Source organism: Lissotriton vulgaris, chromosome 3_1, assembly GCF_964263255.1.
Source record: "Lissotriton vulgaris chromosome 3_1, aLisVul1.2, whole genome shotgun sequence".
NCBI lineage: Eukaryota > Metazoa > Chordata > Amphibia > Caudata > Salamandridae > Lissotriton > Lissotriton vulgaris.
The window spans coordinates 670,210,359-670,233,815 of NC_141689.1; the positions used below are offsets into that span (position 1 = coordinate 670,210,359).

The following is a 23,457-nucleotide window of genomic DNA, read 5'->3' on the forward strand; positions in this document are numbered from 1 at the left end:
AGAGCAATACACTTCGAGCGTCATGACTTGATAAAAAAGCCATCTTGGAGGCAAAGAGATTTTTTACTACCAAAGTACTCAGCTCAAACAATAGGTCAAAAGATGTTTTCAAGATTGTCAAAGAGTTATCTAATACTGGCCGTATGACCCCCCACCCCCCACCCCCCCATCACTGTCACACAGCAACTTTGTAACAATTTGAATTCCTTCTCTGTGGAAAAAATTAAAAATCCGAGATTCAATCGACTCTAGCCATAATAGTGTAGAAGACCATCTACGCAGTCCCATCTCTACCTCTCTGACCACCTTTCCTTGACTAAATAGACAACTTTTCTCTGAACTTGGAAACAAAGTAAAAGCAGGCTCCCCCAAGGGGGTATGCCCTCTCCATATATTAAAATCCATCTATCTGGCTTTTCCAGATACTATTCTTGACCTCTTGAACCTTTCTCTCACCCAAGGTAATGTGCCTTCAGTCTTCAAAGAAGCAGTGGTCATCCCGTTGCAAAAAAGCAAGGCATTGACCCTCATAAGCTGGATAACTACAGACCTTTATCTCTCCTTCCCTTTCTCGCTAAATTATAGGCGACGTATGTAGCCAGTTTTTTAATTCCTTTTTTAGAGGAAACCAACTTTTTAGACACCCATGAGACAAGTTTTTGTCCATCACACTCCACCGAATCTGTCATCCCCTCCGTTAGAGATGATCTAAGAGGTAAGGCGGATGAGGACTGCACACAGGCCTTGATTCTCCTGGACCTGTCTGCAGCCTTCGATACCGTCAACCAAGAAATAGTGATGGATCAAATTTGCTGCAGCTGGTCTTAGAGGCACTGCCTTGAGTTAGTTCAGATGATTTTTAGAGGGCCTCAAGCAATCGGTGTGGCTTTCACCCTACAAGTCCAATACTGTAAATATGAGTTGTTGAGTCCTGCTCCTCTTTCCCCGATTCTCTTCTATGTGTATATACTCACACTCCTATCCAGACTCCGTTAGATGGGGATTATGATTTACAACTATGCTGGCGATATGCAGCTAATTTTTACCATTTCAAAGTCCACTAAATCAGAGGATTTTCTTAGGAAATCAATGCTATTCATCAAGAATTGGATGAACAGCAACCAGTTAAAACTGAATTCCCCAAAATAAGCTCCTGCATTGGACTCCTGCACACTGACCTTTGGAGTTTGGCACGGTACCTCTCCCTAAGCCTGTGATTAGGAGCCTGGGCATACAAATAGATTCAGATCTCTCTATGAGCTTGCAGATCGGCTCAGTTACCTGTGCTTACTTCGTCCAACTTTGGAAACAGCGAAAGATCAGAAGATTTTTCAGCAGAGACACCAGCATCCAAATCCTTATTGCCTTGATACTTTCCAAAATTGATTACGGAAACGCGATGTACCTTGGCCTCCCTACAAAGTCAGAAACCTTGTCTGCAAATGATTCAGAATCAAGCAGCTAGAATTATTTACCAACAAGACAGACAATGTCATATTAGACCACTGTTAAAAGAGGTTCACTGGCTCCCGGAAGCAGCGCTCTCTGTTTAAAACCGGATCCATCCTATCCAAAGCCAAAGCCATATGTGGTATGGGTCCCAAACACATATCTTCGAGAATCCTCAAATATTCCCCTTATCGCAACTTAAGAGCCATGCATACAAATCTACTGACAGTCCCGTGATTAAGACACAAATGCACAGGTGTGGCAAGGTTCTCTATACTGGGCCCGAAATTGTGGAATTCTCTGCCTATAACCCTGAGACTTGAAGAAAACTACCTGCGCTTCAGAAAAATGTTAAAGACTTGGCTTTTTACTCCATAATTAGACTGGACTTGTTTCTATCTCTCCAATTCTACTCCCAGCGCCAAGAGACCTGAAGGTCAACGTGTGCGTTAGAAATTTACTATTAATATAACTTAACATAACATAATGGAATCTTAAATATTCCATCATACCTTTTGTCATATACAAAAACAACATACAAATTACATATTTTAGTTAATTTTTTTAACGCAATATATTTTTTATTTCATTCCTCCATTACTGAGCCCCTACACTTGCAATTGGCTGCCAGATTTAGTTTCTCATTTGTCATTGTACATTTCCGTTTTAATTTATTCTACTTTGTTGTATTCATCAATTATATAATTTTCCTTTTTACTTTGTCTCCATTAATGTTTTAGTAACCCCTATTGTTTGTTTTTAAGTATATTTGTAGGGCATTTTGCAGTAGAACTATAGTTAGTTTGAAAATGAACCACTTATCGAGCTCCAGTTCCAGTGCTTGGAGTGAAGGGCACAAGAACAGTCATTTTACCACCACTTCCAGGTCGTAAGGAGAACAGGTATATCTCCATTGACAATGTCAAGATACACAGAGTGGCCAATTCTTTTTATTATGACCCCGGCAGTCACATGTCCTTCGATTTTGAGAAATTCTGTTTTGGCACCGGTTTCCAATCCTGTGCCTGATGTTGCTCTCGAGTTGCCTGCAATTTTGATTATTGAGTATACTGTCTGGTACTCTACATGATGAAACTGAATATAATTATCCTACTGACATATCGATGCCTGATTTGCAAACTCGCTTGGCTACAGAATCAGGATTTTCATTTGACACTGTATCCCACACATCTAAAAAGCCCTCGAAGATTTCTAATTTGGCAAGACTGTTTAAAAAAATGTTTTTGATTCCCCCTTGGACTTATATTTGGATGGTGCTTTTTTCGATTTACCTTTTTATGACAATCGGTTTTGTATTTTATTTTTTGCTTCTCATCAATGGACACTATGTCCAGGAGAGAACTTGCATTTGACATATCAATAGAACTTTGGCTCCCCATTCCTCATCACATAGAGTGCAGAGAGACCTGGCTTTTGTTAACATCACTGCTTGGCCTGTCTTAGATGGGATTGTATGGGATGCTGTTCGATTTTAAATTCATGGGCCCACTGAGGTTATAAATGTCCCTAATGGGCTTAGAGTATCAATGGGAGATGTGGTTAAAGAAAATATACGTTCGGATGATTGGGATGTTCAGGCTGTTGAATCATTGTTTTCTGATTTGAAATATTATGCTGGCTTTGATGCTGAAGATTTGTACTTGGAGTCTGCTAATTACGGTGATTTGTATTGTTATCAACATTTTGGCAATCACTACCTGCATAAAGCTAATACCAGGAGACTCACTGTAAATTACACCTAGTGGGAACACTGTCCAGCTCCTATACAAGGCAGTTCTGCTACCTTTTTGAAAAGGTTCACTTATTTTACAGATTTTAATCAATCTAATCCAAATGCCTTTTATTTTAAAATGGGTGATCAATCCATATCCAAAGTTAGACTTACCGATACTAAATTATTGCATTCGAAGTCCTTTCTTGACCAGTTGGCTGTTGGGAGCTACGAGTTGTGGAAGGATACAATTGACCCTAAATCAGTTTGGGGGTTCTAAAAGCTGGCAAGTGCAAGGCACTGAGGTTTTGCACCGTGCTTGCCTCATCCCGAACCATATGTTGTTTTTGATTTCTACTATTTCACAAACAACATGCTTTGGATTGGCTAAACCTAAAAGATTGAATGCTCCTTCCTTTCCTGATTTAGAGGAATATTCCGGTTGGGGTAATTTTACTAAATTTTCCATGAGAGAGTTACAAACTCTATTATTGAATTCCTCCTGTAACATATCCAGTTTGGATCCCGAAGGCTGGTTGCTCTGGCACAGAAGTGCTGATTCATGCCAGCATCGTTTTCTGGGTTTAGCTCACGGCTTTACACAGGCCAGGGTAGATCCCCGTTTTGAAAGTGGCCATTCTCTGACTACCTATTCTGTAGGCAAATTGTGTCAGAACTGGCTCAGACATTCTACCTTTGCGTCGGTTAAACTGCATTTATCTAAACTGACTGATGATGTTTATTTGAATGATTTTATTAAAGGTAGATTTAAAAGATAGATATATGCTGTTTATAACGAATTCTGGAAAGCTTCCCAGATTGAGGCGGCTACCCGCCTTAGGGCTATAGATCAAGCTAATTTAGAAAAAGTGCTAGCAGTTGTAGATAACAGCATTAACACGCTCTCTTCCCGCATTTACACATTAGATAATATTGTGTCATCTGTTGTGGATATTGTGCAAGATGAGGTGTCTGCCCTGTACCAAGGTCAAAATCAATTGCATTCCATTATGCAGTTTGCATGGACATTGCAGACCCTTAAGGCCTCTTAAGTGCCATGGCATTACTTGAATACGTCCTCCTTGTTTGCCCCCTTTAATTTGACTGACAAGCAACGCTTACTATCAATGAAGGATGCTTCTTTTTCCATGTTACACATTGAGAAGTTGGAGCCTTTACCGTTTCCTGTGGCGGAAGCCAATGCTGCTACATGGCTTATTCATGGTTTAATTACTCTTCCATTTCCTTTATTTGCAGTTACAAATTGTGTGAAGTATTTTGCCATTGGCAGATACGAGCCTCTAGGAAGTTCCTATCTCCATGAAGCCTGGTCGCTTCCTTTTACATACAGATGTCTTAGGGAGGGGAGAGAAGTTTATTTGAATGGTGAAGAATGCACTGAAACGCCGGATCATTCCTTAATGTGTCGACATATCCAATTACATTGCTCTTGCAACCAAAATGAGCCTAAATTAGCCAGTGTTTTGAAAGGTACACCCGTGCCTGCAACAGTTCCCACATTCACGTTGCTGACTAACGGGAGTTATTTATTTTTGAACAATGAGGATTGTTGTGGGTTAATTAAAGGGATTGCTTATGTTGTTACACTCAGTGAACGTGTAGTTTGTTGCAAGAATGTAATGTATCCACCCCCGCATGGGAAACTTGATGTTTCCATCTGGCCTAAGATTCCGACCTTGAAAGCAGAGTTCAATAGGATGAGTCGCATAAGAGCTCTATTGTCCCAGAAAGAAGTTGCCCTCATATCTGCTCTTGAAACATTTGTCCTTCACGTGGCTAACACCCGCACAGAAGTACATGCCTTATTAAATACTGATTTGCCTTTGCACTTCGGTGAATTAATTCATACTATCTTCAATGCATCATCCACTTCGGGGCTGGCTCACTTTTTTAAAGTTGTAAGCAGTGGCTTGGTGACTTCCTTCCAAAAGATTTTCGGAGTCATTCCAGCTTTCTTCCATTCTATTTTATCCAGCCTGTTTGGTGGATTTCCCTTACTACTGGCTCTTGCTGCTGGCGTGCTATTGCTGTTCAGTCTATTTCAAAATGGATGCACATCCTGTGTTGCAGGACGGGCTGTCTTGGCTAGGGCTCCTTCGCGCCCGGATGCTTGAGTACTATGGTGCGCTGACGCTTGCTACACTGAGTGCAGCGTATGGATTATCGTTTCGATTTTCCTACTTTACATGCGTTCAGCCTGTTTTCCATTGCCTGAGTTGTGACTTCGAATGATCCCTGGATTTGTGTGTCTGCAATACGGTGTCTCCCGATGCTGATTATAATCAACTTATGAGTCCCTTAGTTACTCATAAATTGCTTTGTTCTGATGGAGGGATTATGGCCTTTGCAGCGATGCATGGTATTCTGGGTCGTTGGAATGTGTTCGCAGTGGTGCAAGATTTCTTGGCTCGCAGTTTCCTCGAGCACCCACAGAGTTGTCCTCTGATGGTGCAAGAGGCTCCAGGAATCGAAGAACATGTATGTTCTTTCTATTTGTTGAATTGGATGGCTTATCTGTTTTCAGATAACAGTGACTTCCTGTTGCTGCTTATTTTACCTATTCATTATTAGGATGAACTGGGTTTGCGGTCTCAATTTTTTGACCTGAACATCTAGCTAGATTTGAATTTTTTTGGACTCTCACAAATTTTTTGAAAGGATTTCCTATTGACTTTATCAATGTCCAAGGCTGAGTTTTTTTTTCTTCAAGAATCCTGCCTGATCCGGATCAATGATCCCATCCATTAAAGGGCTGAGTCTTGCAGCCAGCACACTCGCGAACAATTTTGCATCAATATTGAGCTGCGAGATAGGTCTGTACGAACCACAATCATTAGGGTCATTCCCAGGTTTAAGAATAACCATAATCGCCGCCTCAGCCATGGAAGGTGTCACTGCTCCTGTATCAAGAAAGGAGTTAAAGAGACTGGTTAAAAGAGGAGCCAGCTCCACAAGTAAGTTGCAAGTAAGCCGAGCAATCGCGATATGACCTCCTCTATGCGGATTCCTGAATCTAAAGCATCCACCGACGTCTGAAAGAGGGGCGTAATGCCACAGGCGCTAAGTAGTCTGCCACTCCCCCAGAGGCTGCGTCCTCCCTCCTGTATAGGGTCTGATAAAACTGTCGAAAGGAGTCCACAATGAGGGCATCAGTGGCTTGCTCAACTGCTTGAGGGTCCCTAATGGATTGGATAGTCGTCAACTGAGTTTGTGCCCGCAATCTGTGCGCCAGCATCTCCCCCCTTGTCCCCGCTGAGATAAAACTTGTGTCGCAAGCGCAATAGGGCATGTGCAGCTCTGTCTAGATCAAGGTGCTTTAACATGCGTCTTTTCGTTTCAAACTCCCTCCAGACCCTCGGGCCTCAGTTCTCTTATGTATCGCCTCCAAGTCGCAAACCTCCTTCTCCAACTCAGCACGCTTCTCTTTGCGCAATCGAGAATACGTTGCTGCAAGAGCTATAAACTCTCCCCGCACCACTAATTTCAAGGCCTCCTAGACCGACGCTAGTGGTGTACCCTTCAAATCATTATCGGAAAGATAGTGGGTAATAGTGTCTCGTATCCACGTGACCATTGAGTCCGAATGAAGCAAGGAGTCGCGAAGGCGGCAGCCAGACGGCGGTGGCTGATCGCCATGGGAGGTGAGCAAAACTGAGATAAGAGCATGATCTGACAGGGAGCGTGGCGTGATTTTGGCTGCTGACAGATAAGGTAAGAGAGAGAACGTGGCCAAAAAGTAGTCCAAGCGCGCTTACGTTTGAGCTGCAGAGTAGTAGGTGTAATTGCGCTCTAGGGGGTGCTGAACAGGCATACATCATGCAAACCTCCCTCCAGAAGCCACTGTCTCCCTCCCTGCAACATTGCCCCCGCTTGGTGAGACCTCTGGTCAGACCTGTCCACTCCCGCGTCCATCAAAATATTCAGATCACCACCCACAAGAATCAATGCGTCCGGCGACGCTAACACCTCAGAAAGGGCCGCCTGCAAGAAAGGCTCCTGTTTCTCGTTCGGAGCATATATGGACCCTATTGTGATCTGCGTCTCCCCCCCCCATTGGACGCGGACAGCCAAAAACCTTCCCTTAATATCCACAACCTGAGAAAGAACTTTGCAGTGCGCACATGCGCTAAAATTAATCACCACCCCATGCTTATTAGCCGGACCTGAGGACCATAATTGCAGCGGGAAGCGTTTATCTGCCATGCGCTTAATATCTTTAGAGAGGAGGTGAGTCTCCTAAAGCAGGCACACATCGCCTTCCGCATTCTCCAAGAGGGACAGGAGAGCTGAGCGCTTAACAGGGCTACTTAGACCCCTAACATTTAGGCTCACAATTTTTAAGTCCCTACCCATAACACCTAGAAGAGGGGGGGGAAAGCTAATGCAACGCTTAGCGCCAGTGCCCCTTATGATGCCACGGTGCCCCCACTGCACCCTGAGTCCTCGCCCAGGTCCCCTGAAAGCTGATGCGGAGCCCCCAAAACAACCCCAAACCCCCAACCAAGCCCCCCACCCCAACCCCAACCACATGAAAACCCCAAAGGGGAGAAGACTCTGAGTTTTCCAAAAGTAACAACAATCTGTCAGACCGGACCAAATAGCAGGAGAACATGGCACCTTCATCGAACACTTCCGGTTCCTGATACAGGACACACTAACTTCCAAGGACATAGTAGTGCAACAACTCTTCATTGGAGAACCGCCTTCCTCCGGCGCAAGATATATACCCTACTAGGGCCAGTCTGATGGGCCTCACGAGACCCCAGGTTTATTGGTTACCAGTGCCATGGAGGTGACAGCAGCCTCCCTCTCCAACAGACTTGCGGACATATCCGGTTTCGCAGATGTAGAGAGCTTCCCAACACGCTGCCATTCCGTGGAGCGCCTGCGCTGTCTAGCAGGCGACCTGCTGCTTCCAGGCATAGATGCGGTCCACTCCAGACCCAATATCTCGAAGGCCGAGTCCAGTGACTGAACTTGGACCAGTTTGCCGAAAAAGTCCCCCAACATACTCACGCAGGTCATCCCCCTCTCCTTTCCACGGAACTGCCCGGATTCTAATATTGTTCCGCCGGGACCTGTTCTCTAAGTCCTCGACGTGCGCCTGGAGGTCCAGATTTTGTTCCGTGAGGTGAAGTACATCTTGCTGAAGTCGGTGAATGTCCTCCGCTGTTCCCAGGTCATGCTCCTCCAGTGTCGCCACTTGCTCTCCAAGAGCATCCATATCACGCTGCATCTCACGCAGATCTGAGGTGAGCTGCGAGCGGAGCTTTAAAATGTCTTCCTTTATGGCAGAGAACAGTTCGAGTCTGAATGCCTTGGTCGCAGGTAACTCATTGTCCTCAGAGTGCGGCAATTTGCCAGCAGGCGGAGAGGCAGACTGCCCCGTCACTTTCTGGAGCAGATCCTTGAGAGGTTTATCACTCCGATTCCTGGCAGCCGCCATCTCGCCCCCGGGAGGGGCCCGCTGCCCAAAGCACAGAGATAGGGCAAAGGTGTAGTCGGCTCTCAGGAGGCACAGCCGAGGGCCCACATGTCATTGCCCAAACGCCAGCCCAGACCTGAGCTCTGCGCGCCAAAGTACCACCTAGGCCTCGTGCCCCTCCAGGAGAGGGGAGCCACCATACGATCAGGACACCGATTAACGCCTCGGAGGACCAGCAGCCTCCCCAGGCCACGGCGATCGTCTGTCAGGGGGCGAAGGGCACCACCGGGAGGTCAGGTAGTAAGCGTAGCAACATTTGTATGGGAAGCAGATGGAGGGCCGACCACTCGCCCCACAGCAGGACCGCTCAAGGGAGGACCGCCCCCGGTACTGAGTCACGCTGCCCCGCCTTCCGCTGATACACGGACCGAGTAGGCGACCAATGCTCCCACATCCACTCCAAAATAGAGATAAAGCTTCAGGCGCCCCTTAGGAGAGCAAGCTCACTCCACGCGCTGCACACAATTGCCAGTCAAGGCGGGGCTCCTTCGCAGGTGCAAGGATGCTACCCGCGGGCCAATGGTAGGCCGCACACTCTCTGTAGGCCCCCCAGGTCCCATCCGTGCAGGCACACGCTACGCTCCTCAGAAGAGTGGCCACCCACCCCCGCTGCCGGCCCGCAGGCTGCGCTGCCGCACACTTTCGGGGTCGAACTGATGCCACACTGTGCCCCCTACACACAGCGCCGGGCCTCACTGCAAATCAGGCAAGGGGGTGTCCACCAAAGCGTTCCAGGCATCAGGGGCTCGCCATGGACGAGAAGGAAGGAGTGTGGGCCCGCTCTCCCCGCTAGGCCCCCCGCCGTCCGCCGGCTCGTGGACCGAAAGCTCGGCCCCAGGTCAGGCAGCCGCCTTCTCTCGCCGCACCTCACCTCCCGGCAGCATCCGCCCCTCCGCACTGCCATGTCTCCGCCGACCAACAGCCGCACCAAGCGCCCTGACCAGCCAAGGCTGCCGCGCCGCCGCCGCACCCGGGCCGCACTTCCCCAGAAGACAGAACGCCGCACCGGGTTGCGGAAATAGGGCCCCCTCCAAAGGCTAGGATGCGAGGGGAGACCGAAGACCCCCCGCGGCCAGCACAGATGGGCAGTAGTAGGGCGAAATACAACGCGATGTGCAGGCGGCGCCGGAGGGACTGTAAAGCATGTCCTACTCCGCAGCCATCTTAGCCACGGCCCCAACTTGCTGTATGTTTAGAGGTGCTTCAGCACCGAACGAAACCGCATTGGTCAATATGGATCCGGTCAAAAAGTAGGGGGAGCAGACGTCGCGTCCGCACTTTACTCAGTATTTTATACACTGAGGTCAGAAGGGAGAGTGGCCTATAAGAAGAGACGTCTTTTGGGGTCCATCCAAGTTTAAGTAAAGAGGTAACCATGGCCTGGCAAGTGATAGGTGGCTGTTAGCTCGTCAAGCAAGGCTTTGTAAAGTTTCTCCAGTTGCAGAACCAATCGCGAGCGTACGTGGAATAAAATTCAATGGGTGAACCATCTATTCCCAGTGTTTTGTTACATGCCATGGGACTAATTGCCTGGCGTAGTTTGCCAGGTGACAGCAGGGCATCCAGTTCCGTTCTCTTCACTGCTGAGACCTGTGGAAGCCTTCGATCACACAGGAAAGCATCTACGTCTGTGGAGGACTGGGAGGAGCGAGCTTCATACAGCTGGGTATAGTATACACCGAAAGCCTCATTTATCTCCAACTGGGTAGTGCAGTGTGTGTTTATGGGTGTTACCAGGGATAGGAGAGGGGACCGACGTAGAGGCCCTCCTCTGGGAGAGTACTCGGCGACGTAGCAGGAGGACCCCCCAGTTCCCTGTTTGGCTGACCGGATGGAGGAGGATGGCATGCATTGGGGTAGAATTGCTCTAACCAGTCCCATACCCCCTCTGGGGTGTCAAAAAAACATTTTGCTAATTGTGGGCCACTCAAGCGCACTGGAATTCTCAGCGCATACAGAATCCTTGAGCCCGTAGATGTTTATTGGCAGCCAGGAAGGCGGCACAGACCTCCAGTGTGTTGTCTGGGAGAAGTGACACAGTTGCGTTGTCCAGAAGAATGGGCTCTTTCTCCCTGGCTTCTGTAGCAGGGCATCCAGATCTCTAAAGTTGAGAATACCATGGTGGTGTTCCTGGCGGTGAGCTGGCATGTTAGCACCCTGTATGCCCGTTCCACAGTAGATAAAGCAGAAAGACTTTGTGGGGCAACCATCGCCTGGAGCCCTTGTTCGATAACAACGCTGAGTGGGGCTATTCTGTGCCCTCCCACATCCCTAAAATGCACACATTATTATGGCGTGCACGACCCTCTGCGTCCTCTGCCCTATCCAGCCACAAGCTCCAGCGATGGGAAGAGGAAAGGCAGACTTCCTTCCTGTGCCAGTTCAGGCGAGCGATAGGCCGGCTTCCACACAGTCGGCTGTGGGCTCAATGCGTTGACAGCCTTGCAGTGTGGCCAAAAACGTTGCCATAAATGCTCCCAGATCAAGATAAGCAGTTCTCCTTATGAGGGAGAGTGTCGTGGTTGCCTGTGGGCGCTGGATGACTCTGGATGGTGCATGGTTCTTGGGGATCTGGTGGGAGCTCTGAGATGCGACCGCCATCTTCCCTGTTTTAATAATATTTACATCTTTATTTTACTCTTTACGTCCTGTGCCTCTTCATTATTTTTGCTGAATTAAACTAGCAATTTAGAAGATGCTGCTTTCTGTGTGTTTAGTTAAAAAATAAACTTAAAGATATGGTGGTGCTTTCGGTAGTTGTAGATGTACTATGGTTTGAGAAGCTTAGAGTATTGTCCGTTTACTCAAAAAGGCCTTTTAGGAAATAAATATATATTTTTTCTTGACCTCAATATTTGATCGAGAAAAGTCTGATATGCGCATTTCTATTATGTTCCTTTTTCCATAGAATGTAATATGATTGAAGGAGAAGATCACGTGGAGGTGAACGGGGAAATATTCCAAAAGCCATTTGTTGAAAAACCAGTCAGTGCAGAGGACCACAATGTTTACATTTATTACCCAACATCTGCAGGAGGGGGGAGCCAAAGGCTTTTTCGTAAGGTGAGATATATTATATTGAAATGTAAGTTATAAGGTTTTCATGAGCCAAGTGTTAAACATTTTAAGTGGATAATGCAGTGAAAAGAGCTCCAGGTTTAGACCGATGTTAGTTATAAAACCTTCACTGAGCACGCAGAATTTGGTCTTAATCTCTTTCATTAGTTTATTTGATGTAAATTGAGAGAACAGTCGAACTTCCATATTTACACAGTACGAGAGTATCAAAAAGGAATGGCTGTAAATTTGTAGTTAAACTTAATTGAATAGCAAAGTTAGAAGTGGTTTGGCCAGATTCTCTCGTCTCTACACGTTAGAGATATTGAAAATGGGGTGTTTTCAAGTTGTGACTGACATCATAGGGCTGCGTGAAGTGCACCCATAAAAATTCAAATTTGTGTCTTTCTATACATTATTCATGCGCCCACCAAAAATATACATAATATTTTTTTTAATTTTAAGAAATGTTTTAGGCATGGGCCTTCCCAAGTCCCCTTTGCAGTTTTCAGGTTAGCATACTGTATTCAGATAAAAGGGGCGGCTCCTCAGTTAAGGCGGAGGAGTGTCGCCCCACCTATTGAAATGCCCTCAGGCCATAGAGATGAAAAATAAAATGGTAATACCGTAATGTACTACTATCTTATTTTTTAATAACTCAGTCCGAGCGTCAGGATGGGGCAGCTGCTGACTGGCAGCAGCTGAAAGAAGTTGGCCGCTAAGAGGGGAGCACAGTGCTAGAGCTCTGTGGGTTGGGGATAACCAATTCGGTTTAAATCCCCAGCAATCCCCGCCATCCACCATCCCCCATCCACCATCTCCTTTTACATTCATAAGGAAACGAAAGGAGAGATTGACCTACCTTGGAAGATTCTCAAGCGAGCCCTCCATCTCCTACAGGCGCCTGGGCTACGGGCAAGACTCATGTGGGCCGGATAACAACATCCCCATGGTGAGGTGTTGATCGCCTGTGGCCAGCTGACCGACAGTCTGCAGCAGGTTGAAGTGGACCATCCGGTGATTGTAGAGTGAGGAAAGTCGGGTGGAAATCAACGAGACGTGTTTGGCCTCTGGACCCGATAGCTGCGGTCCCCTCACTGGTCACGTCGACTGCGGGCCCCCCTGCTGGACCCAGGAGCCACGCATCGGCGGCGGATCATCACAGCAGACGTGTGGAGTCCCCGGTCGGTTGACTTCATGACAGTGGGTTTCCCGCTGGATGCGCCGCATCTCGATCTGGAGGCTCCGCCCTCTTGCCCCCAGGGACAGGCATTCTCAGCGCGACAAGAGATTATTCTTTGTGCCGGCTGACATTCACCGCATGTCACTCTTGCGGCTTCACCCCCTGCTGTGCGACTTCAGCCCCCTCCCCCTTGGCTGACCCGATCACCGGATGATGTGGTGGCTGTACTGGCTGGTCGCTCCGCACACGGGCTGACGTGGAGGGGTCACATAGGCATCTCCAACATTGTGTTCCTCCCCCGTGATGTGACGTGATGTGCCTATCGGTGCAAGACTGGGCCTGTGGAGCCCTCATCACCGCGAGTGGTTGTGTTGTCAGTTACACACCATAAGTCAGCATCGCACTGAGCTGCTGGCTGCTAGATTTTAAAATGGCGGTCGCAGCAGACATAATTGGGATATAAATTGAGGCAAACTGAGGTGGGTATTTTCAGACACACATGCAGTGGGACATCCACCCATGCTTCTTTCCATGATATATTAATGTTTGCCCCGGAAAGTGTTCTATCTTGCATATCAGCTCAACTCCCAAAATGACAACAACAGGGTAAGAACAATACAAAGAGGACTGGCCTCAGAAATAGAAAAGGGACTCACAACCGTGAGTGAACCTGAGCAACTAAGACGGCGGCCATCTTGGAAGTGCTCAAGGGAATGATGTTTTATAGGGATTTGTAAAACCGAGGGAGTGAAGAGGACCCAACAACGACAAATAGTCCTGCAAATTGCGAGAGACTGGTATTGTCATTCAAGTTTAAAAAAAAAAAAAAATTAATACGGCAGGAACCAATTTACAATCAACAGGAACAAACTCCTTTGTCATAAAATATCCACACAACCTAACTAAGAATGCAGCAAAAAAAATCAAAAACAACCTAATTAGAAAGCATCCAGACTTGGTGATTTCTGACCCCTATTTCAACCTAAACAAAGGCTTAATTATTAATGACCTGATATTTTTCACCAGAAAAACGGCTAAATGGCGCACTGTCATTACGAAGATGCTCAACGTAAAAAACACAAACAACATTCCACATGGCACAAAATTTATGATCATCCCATCACCAAGACTAAGAGTTTTTTTTTTAGTTTATTGCACAGTTAATTAAAACCAATGCGATACAATAACACAATAACAAAAGTGAATTTATGCATAACTATCTACAAGAACGGCATTGTACTTATACAAGCAGCTAACAATGAGCTAGAAAAATTTGACAATCTTTTTTCAACGCTAAAAGAATGGGTAGATAAATCAAAACTCTCTAATCAACAACGGACCATACAAGAAGCCACTCTACACACCTCCAACAATCCTGCCACAGACGTCACAACAACTATCAGAGACATCTAGATCCTCAAACTACAATGATACTAGGAGACACAACGTTAACAGGAGAGACAAGTGAAAACGCTACACCATATGCCAATACCGCCCAATGCCACCCCAGCGAGTAGAACCAACGACTCTATTGAGGGTGACATCTACTTGTAGGACAGTCAATGGAAACCCGCTTTCAGAAACAAAGGTTTTGAAAACTAACACCCCTCTCATACCCCCATTCAACAGCACCACATAGTTCAACGAAGACCTTACAAAATTAATTTCCTCCGAACTTAAGACCAGAAGACCAGATGTCAGGAAGTGCATCACACCCAACAAATATAGGAGACACTTTCTCCCGAGCCAATGACAAAAATATCAAAAATGAAAAAACCAAAGATCTAAAACTTCAGGACACAAGCAAAACTCGAAACTGACAGACGCATACTCCCGAAATACCTTCACAACCTCCGAAAGAACTCTAAGCTCTCCAAACAAAAGTGGATAAGAAGTCACAGGACTTTTCAAATACATTACAAGCTTTAGAGACAATACTGGAAATCACGGTAAGCACCCATGCCAAAATCGAACACGTCCAAAAATTAGTGCATAGCTCTCAAGAAAAGAGCAAAGAGACATTCATACCATTTTCAAATAATCTTAACAGGCCGAACAGAAATCTTAAATACCTATCAGACGATGAAACCTTAGTCAAATTACAATCATATGAGCCGGAAACTAGCAGCAAAGGGGAGGTAATTAAGTCAGTCCTGAACGATGCCAACAGAAAACCCTGGTCCAAGAATAGGAAACCCAACCATAACAACCTACAACAAGTCCAGCTAACCGCCAATACGAGTGAAATGTATTCTAGTAGCGCAGGGAAACCACTACTATGCCTACTGCTCAACTGTCTGTCCGCAACAAAACATGCCTCAGACATCGCGGCCATCATCGTTCGTGAGGAAATAGACGTAACAATCCTAACAGAAACATGTCAAATGGAATCTTCGTCCCCGGTCATGGATCTTCATTATAACATTGTGACATTAGATAGACAAAAAAGACAGGAGGCGGATTAGCATGCATACACAGATCAGATATAGATATCAACCAAATTCAGTCCGACCCTCTCGAATCTTGTGAATACCTAGGCCTCAATGTAAGAACAGCAGGTAATCAAAGATGCATCCTGCATGCGCTTTACCACCCACCAGGCAATAATGCTACTTTCATAGAACAGTTAATGGAGATCATCACAGCTAATTCTAACAGTCACACGAATAACCTATTCCTAGGCGACTTCAATTTACACTGTAATGACAAGAATGACAAACAGATCAGCACACTTAAAGACTTATTAACAGATCTAAACCTCACTCAAACCTGCACGCAACCAACCCACTCGAAAGGGGCTACCTTAGATTGGGTAATTTCAAGGAGTAAAGATGTTACAATCCAATCAATTGTTCCCTGTGATTGGTCAGATCACCATGCCATAACCTTCCTGATACCCACAATAAAAAAGAGCAAAACCGTGCAGTCTGTCAAACTGAAAAAATGGACCAGAGACATCAAAGACCGTAATATTGAGATACTAGTAGCAAGATGCGTATCGGGAGGTATTGGCCTACTGTCCACGCGCAGAGAAAGGTGACGACCAGTTACACACCAGACCCCACGAAACCCCGGACGATTGGGAGATATACTCTGCAAGACTTTTGGGGTGCGAAGGGGTAAGGATGGCTGGAAAAAACACGAGAGGAGGCACTACACAGACCCGAATAGATAGATTTGCCAGTGGTGGGGCGTCCTCCTCCCCTTCGGCCCCAGCTGCCAAGATGGCGGAATGGGCGAACACGCAGAAAACAACACTGGACGACATCATGAGAGCACTAACTCAAGTACAGGCCACGGTGGGCTCAATATCCACTGAAATCACATTCATCCGTGCCGACTTTCAAAAATTGTCTAAAAAAGTGAAATCGATGGAGGTGGTCACGAAGTCCCTAGTGGAAGACGTCTCCGAGCTTCAAACGACGATGCAACAATTGGCGGTAGAGAACAAAACACTACGTGAAAAGCTGGACGATCAGGAAGGTCGCTCGAGAAGGAACAACATAAGAATTCTTGGTGTACAGGAATCTGAAGGCAATAGAGCAACTGACGTATGTGTGGAGGACCTGATTAAAAAAGAGCTCCAACCAAAGGGACTATCTGCCTTTTTCTCTGTGGAAAGAGCGCATCGAGTACCGGGGTAAACCTAAGCAAGGCGCGACACCAAGACCCATCTTGGCCCGTCTCTTCAACTTCCGGGACAGGGACGCCATTTTGCAGGCGGCTAGATTGTCCCCTCCGGTGAAGATCCTCAACTCCACACTGGCCTTTTTCCCAGACTATACGGCAGAAGTTGTCAGTCTTCCCTTATCTCCACGACTGGTTGTTGAAGGCGCGCTCGCCCTAGACAGTTTTCAGCCACCTCCGGACTACGGCCGACCTCCTGCACCTGCTGGGGTTCTCCATCAATGTGCAGAAGTCACACCTGTGCCCCTCTCAGAAGCTCCTCTTCATCAGAGTGGTTCTAGACTCAGCGCAGTTTCGGGTTTATCCTCGGGAACAGCGGGTCTCAGTCAGGTTGACGCTGCAGCTTCTGGGGCTGATGGCCTCCTGCATCCTTCTGGTGCATCACGCCAGGTGGCGGATGCGGGCTCTGCAGTGGGACCTGAAGGTTCAGTGGGCCCAGCATCAGGGCAACTTGTCCGACCATGTCTTGATCCCAGAGGGCACTACAAGACAGTTGCAGTGGTGGCTCACGGACCGCGATTGGGTCAGCGGCAGATCCCTCTCCCTTCCCCAACCGGAGCACGTAGTTGTGACGGACGCGTCCCTCCTGGGCTGGGGGGGCCACATGGAAGAGGCGGAGATAAGAGGCCTCTGGTCTCCGGCGGAGTCCTAGCTCCACATGAACCTTCTGGAGCTGCTGGCTATCCGACTTGCACTGAAAGCATTCCTCCCCCCTGTCCGGGGGAGTGTAGTGCAGGTGTTCACGGACAACACCACCGCCAGGTGGTACTCCAACAAACAGAGCGGGTGGGGTCGTGGAACCTATGCCAGGAGGCTCTGCGTCTCTGGCAATGGCTGGAACATAAGGGCGGGACCCTGGTGGTTCTACACCTGGCAGGTTCCCTGAACGCCAGGGCGGACAAACTCAGCCGTCGGTGCTTGATGGATCACGAATGGCATCCGAACTCGGACATGGCGCAAGGCCTCTTTCAACATTGGGGAAAGCCTTGGTTAGATCTATTCGCCACAGAAGAGAACCCGCAATGTCATCAGTTCTGCACGTTGGAATTTCCAAGGCGGCACTCGCTCGGAGACGCTTTTCGTCGCGAGTGGAGCTGCGGTCTGTTGTATGCCTTTCCGCCTATACCACTTCTGCTCAGAGTGCTGAAGATCAGGCGCGACCGAGTCCAAGTCATCCTTGTGGCTCCGGACTGGGCACAAAGATACTGGTATCCCGAGCTACTCAGCATGTCAGTCGATCCCCTGATTCGTCTGCCTCTTCAGGAGGACCTTCTGACGCAGCAGCAGGGGACGGTCCTCAACCCGAACCTGTCCAGCCTCCACCTCCATGCGTGGAGATTGAGCGGCGGCAGTTGAGGCCATTTGACTTGCCTCCTGAAGTCTGCAATGTGATTCTGGCAGCCAGGCGTCCCTCCACAAAATCGGTATACGCCTGCAGGTGGAACACATTTGTGGCATGGTGCACAGCAAAGGCTGTGGATCCACTCTCTGCCCCCCTTTCTGAGGTTCTCCTCTTTCTTCTTTCTCTTGCCCAGCAGGGCTCTGCTCTGGGCACTCTTAAGGGCTACCTCTCTGCCATTTCTGCCTTCTTAAGGCTCCCTGATCAGACCTCTCTTTTCAAGTCCCCAGTTGTAAATAGGTTCTTGAAGGGCATCACTCATGTTTCCCCCTGTTCCTTTCGTGATGCCTCAGTGGGACTTGAATCTTGTTCTGACTTATTTAGAACTCATAAGCTGAGGCAAATGGATGTATGAGTCAGTGGGCCATAACAGTGTTCAGATTACATGCTCACCCTCACTTTGGCCTCTCTGCAGTGTGCACTTAGTGATGGCACATATGCACCATTTGTAGTTATGAATTCTGATTATTTACAATAAAAGTATTGTTGTTACTCATTTATACCAATTACTAATGGTGGTACCAGTTCCCTAAAGGGAGTGGGAAGGTTGCAGCCTATTGTGGTTTCAGAAATAGGTCAAGGCGTCTCCAAAACAAAGGAATGAACGTGAGTGAGTGAGGAGAGATACTCCTGTGTCTTTTGTGCCCTCACACACCCTTGCGAGTGTAAAGCATCATCATTGGGCACTGCTCTTCGTGGGGGTGGCGCTGCAGTCCCTCACGGGCCCTCAAAAAGGGCTCTTTGATGGAGATATTTTTAGGAGTTGCCACAGTTGTGCATGTGGGTGTGTGGGCCAATTGAAGGTTGTGAGTGAAAATGGGAGTAAATAACCTGTTGGTACCCCAGTATATTTATAAGAGGGTCCTCGGGGTTAGGTTAAAATCAGAACGGGGATGGAGATGCTCTTTATGCTGGCGGAGTGGGAAAAAAAACAAATAAACCCTCACTTCTCTCTTCCCGTGTGGCTCTGTAGCCAACAACAGCGCACGTTTCAGTAATGAAATGTTTGTAGTTATTCAGCTTACTTTCAAACACTAAATACTTATTGTATAGTAGTAATTTAACCCCAATTTAGTAAACTCTAAGTTAGTCGCTTGGACTTTCAAGCCTTTATTAACTCACACACCTTTCAGCCTTCTACAGTTTCATGACACTCGCAGGTGACTTGCGGTTTCGGCCAGAACCCAAGTCCTTAAAAAAAGAAGTGGGGGGCTACCCTAATTATTCAGTATGCTAGCGGCATCACAGCGCGTGAAATTGTGGCGCGTGACATCACAAAGTCTCATCACAAGAAGTGACATCAGATTTTAAGCCCTCACATATATGTTTAGCAGGTCTATCATGTGTACAGTTGAGCAGATTTCGAGTATCCTTGCGAACCCTCCTGATTTAGGCAGAAGATTCACACTTTTGTAAGCTTCACATAAACCATCAGTCAAATGTCTGGGCTGTGACTAGACTAGTGATAATTCCCAAACTTCACATACGTAACAAGCATGAATGTATTACTAAACAACTTGTGTGTAACCTGTGCTGTTTCCCTTTTCAGATTGGAAGCCGAAGCAGTGTGTATTCACCAGAAAGTAGTGTGAGAAAAACAGGCTCGTACATTTATGAAGAATTCATGCCAACTGATGGCACGGATGTAAAGGTATTGTGACGGTCAGCTCAGTCGCTTAATTGATGATGCAATTTGTGTGGATTCGCTAATATTACTAAAATGGAAATAATGTAATTAAAGACCTTGGGAAACCTCCTCCTAAAGGTAGCTTGAGTATTAATAGCTGGTGGTACAAATATGTAATTGGGACCTGGTGTTCAGCTTTGATACTGTTTGTCAAAGGTTTTTTGTCCAAATGTGGTTCATGTGAAAATAGCGTAATATTTCCTGTACACTTTTTACCCCCATTGAAAAATATAATTACTTAGATGCATGGACTGATGTAAAATCCCATAGACAATAAACATTTAATTAGTGACAGGGCGTTTCTTTTACGGCTAAAGTACCCCCTGCTGTACAATATAAGAATGTTGCTAGTCACTGAGGAGAACTCCGAGGTGACGAAACAATCAGATCAGAAAAATTCTAACTTTTCTTTAATTATGTAAGGAATTCAAAAACGTATCATATTCTTTCTGCTAGTACTGGACAAGGTAGAAAAATAGAGCAGAATTAAAGCAAGCAATGTTTCATTTTCATTGCTTTAACCAGCTGCTCTGTTAACTGACCTGCCTTTCTCCTCGGCTGCTGGCTCTGACAGCGGGCATTGTGACCTCGAAACTCGACTGTAATCTTATTTGTTGAGCCCTCTTTTCTTTATGATCGGGACTCAGTCACCATTGCTCCCCACTCTGCTGAGATAAGTCATAACACCCGTTTAACGGTTAGGAAGTGCTATAAAGAGTCTGTTTGTACACCTGCCCAGCTTTTAAAAACATGGAAACACCCTTTTACAAACATCAAATTCCGCCCTCCTCTGCTCCCTTCAGTGAAGTGACGTGAGATTTCAATACTTCCACAGTGCTCGTGAAGGTTTTTTTTTTATTGTGATGAAAGCAATCAGCAACAAACAATACACTGTGTTAGGAGTCAAAGTTCGAGAGGTCTGATTACAGAGAAATTCACACAGCCATTCAGCCCACATCCCGGGGGTCGGGCGGCAGAGTACGCTTGCAGCATTTGACTCCTTTGTCATAGTAGCATATCATACAAGCTTTAGCATCAACCGGTGTAAAATAAGGTCATCACATTTTTCTGTTTTTTTTTTTTCCTGCGGCCAACATCATAGTAGCATATCATACAAGCTTTAGCATCAACCGGTGTAAAATACGGTCATCACATTTTTCTGGTTTTTTTTCCTGCGGCCAACAATTAAAAAAAACAAGGACCAGTGCACAACACCATTCATCCTCCCTTCAGTGTGCGCGTAAAGGAAAACAACCCTTATGGGATACAGCCTGAACATCCAATACATGCCTGTTAATCTAACTGATGCGTTTTTAGATATTCAACAAGATACAACCAATACTCCTTTGGCCTCGATCTAGCTGGTAACTCCTCCTCATATGTTAGGAGAGTGTCAATCAATCAATCAATCAAGAAATTTTTATAGCGCGCTACTCACCCGGCGGGTCTCAAGGCGCTTGGGGGAGAGGGGTCCGCTACTGCTCGAATAGCCAGGTCTTGAGTTGCTTCCTGAAGGAGAGGTGGTCTTCGGTCAGACGGAAGTGGATGGGGAGGGAGTTCCAAGTCTTGGCCGCCAGGTAGGAGAAGGATCTTCCTCCCATGGTGGTTCTTCGGATGCGTGGAACGGCGTCGAGGGCGTGGCCGCAGCTGTCGGGTGAGAGTGTAGAAGGTCAGGCGGTCGTTGAGGTACCTGGGGCCCAGGTAGTGGAGGGCCGTGTGTGCGTGGGTGAGGAGACGGAACGTGATTCTCTTGCTGACGGAGAGCCAGTGCAGGTCTCTTAGGTGTCCGGAGATGTGGTTGTGTCGGGGGATGTCCAGGATGAGTCGTGCGGAGGCGTTCTGGATGCGTTGGAGTCTTTTCTACAGTTTGGCTGTGGTTCCGGTGTAGAGGGTGTTTCCGTAGTCCAGTCGGCTGGTGACGAGTGCCTGGGTGACCGTCTTTCTGGTTTCGGTGTGGATCCATCAGAAGATCTTACGGAGCATGCATAGGATGTTGAAACACGATGATGAGACAGCGTTGACTTGTCTGGTAATCGAGAGGGAAGAATCCAGGATGAAGCTCAGGTTGCATGCATGGTCCGTTGGTTTTGGTGCGCTGCCTAGGGCCGGTGGCCACCAGGAGTCGTCCCAGGCAGAGGGTGCTGATCCAAGGATGAGGACCTCCGTCTTGTCTGAGTTCAGTTTCAGGTGGCTGTTGTTCATCCACTCGGCTACTTCTTTCATCCCTTCGTGTAGGTTGGTTCTGGCGGTAGCGGGGTCGTTGGTGAGGGAGAGGATCAGCTGGGTGTCGTCGGCGTAGGAGAGGATGTTGAGGTTGTGTTGGCGTGCGATGGCTGCGAGGGGGCTCATGTAGACGTTGAAGAGGGTGGGGCTGAGTGATGATCCTTTTGGTACGCCGCAGATGACTTCGGTGGCCTTGGATCTGAACGGGGGGAGGCGGACTCTCTAGGTTCTTCCGGCGTGGAACGAGATGATCCACTCCAATGCCTTCTCTTGGATTCCGACGTTGCTGAGGCGTTGTACCAGGGTGCGGTGGCAGACAGTATCGAACGCTGCGGAGAGGTCCAGGAGGATCAGGGCCGCTGTTTCCCCGTTGTCGAGCAGGGTTCGAATGTCGTCAGTGGCTGCAATGAGGGCGGTCTCGGTGCTGTGGTTGGCACGGAAGCCGGACTGTGAGTGGTCAAGGGACCCGTTCGCCTCGAGGAAGGCGACAAACTGTCTGTTGACGGTCTTCTCAATGACTTTGGCAGGAAACGGGAGGAGCGAGATGGGGCGGTAGTTCTTGATGTCGGTGGGGCCTGCTGATGGTTTCTTCAGGAGTGCGCTGAGTTCGGCATGTTTCCAGCTCTCCGGGAAGGTGGTGGAGTTGAAGGAGCAGTTGATGATGTCCCGGAGTTGGGGTGCGATGACGGAGTCGGCCTTGTTGAAGACGTGGTGGGGGCATGGGTCGGTTGGTGATCCTGAGTGGATGGTGTACATCATGTGGATGTTGTCGTCGGTGCTGACCGGGGTCCAGGCGCGGAGGGTGGTGGTGGGGGACGTTGGTTCTGTGGTTAGGTGCGTGGTCTGTTCGCTGAAGCTGTTGTGTATGTCTGCGATCTTGCTGTGGAAGAACGAGGCGAGTGAGTTGCAGAGGTTCTGTGAGGGGGTGATGTCGTTGTTTCCGGCGCTGGGGTTGGATAGCTCTTTGACGATGCTGAAGAGTTCCTTGCTGTTGTGTGCGTTGTTGTCTAGTCGATCCTTGAATGCTGACTTCTTGGTGGTGTGGATCAGTTGGTGGTGTTTGCGGGTGAAGTGCTTGAGGGCGGTCATGTTGTCTGTGGTCGGGTTTTTTCGCCAGGCTTTCTCGAGGGTACGGCAGTTCTTCTTGGATTTCTTGAGGTCGTCGTTGAACCAGGAGGCTGTCTTGCTTCCGGGCCTGTTGGGATGGTTTTTCAGGGGTGCGAGGTCGTCAGCGCAGTTGGTGATCCACTGTGTGAGGCTGATGGCTGCTTGGTTGGGGTTCGTTGATCTGGCGGGAGGGTTCTGGTTCAGTAATGTGATGAGCTGGTCGGTGGTGATCTTGTTCCAGCTCCAGCGGGGAACCTGTTGTGGGAGGTGGTGAGTCGTGGTCTTTCTGAAGCTGAAGTGTCCTTGCAATAAATAAGGTCCGTAATCCAGCGCCTCGTGCTCGGGGAACCAGTACCATTCCAACCAATGGAAACCCTGCGCTTGGCCAGCAAAAGCGCTATGACTCAAATCTTGCGCTTCTGTGATC

At 47.7% G+C, this 23,457-nt stretch overlaps 1 protein-coding gene across 17 annotated transcripts in view; it reads left to right on the plus strand.

Annotated features, from left to right (window-relative positions):
* Positions 1-23,457, plus strand: part of PPIP5K2 (diphosphoinositol pentakisphosphate kinase 2) — a 1,400,407-nt gene that overhangs the window by 169,418 nt on the left and 1,207,532 nt on the right. For all 17 annotated transcript variants that reach the window (XM_086960990.1, XM_086960983.1, XM_086960987.1 and 14 more), the window contains exons 6-7: positions 11,596-11,750; positions 19,563-19,664. In XM_086960990.1, the coding sequence (XP_086817116.1) occupies positions 11,596-11,750; positions 19,563-19,664 (257 nt within the window). The remainder of the gene's footprint in view (positions 1-11,595; positions 11,751-19,562; positions 19,665-23,457) is intronic.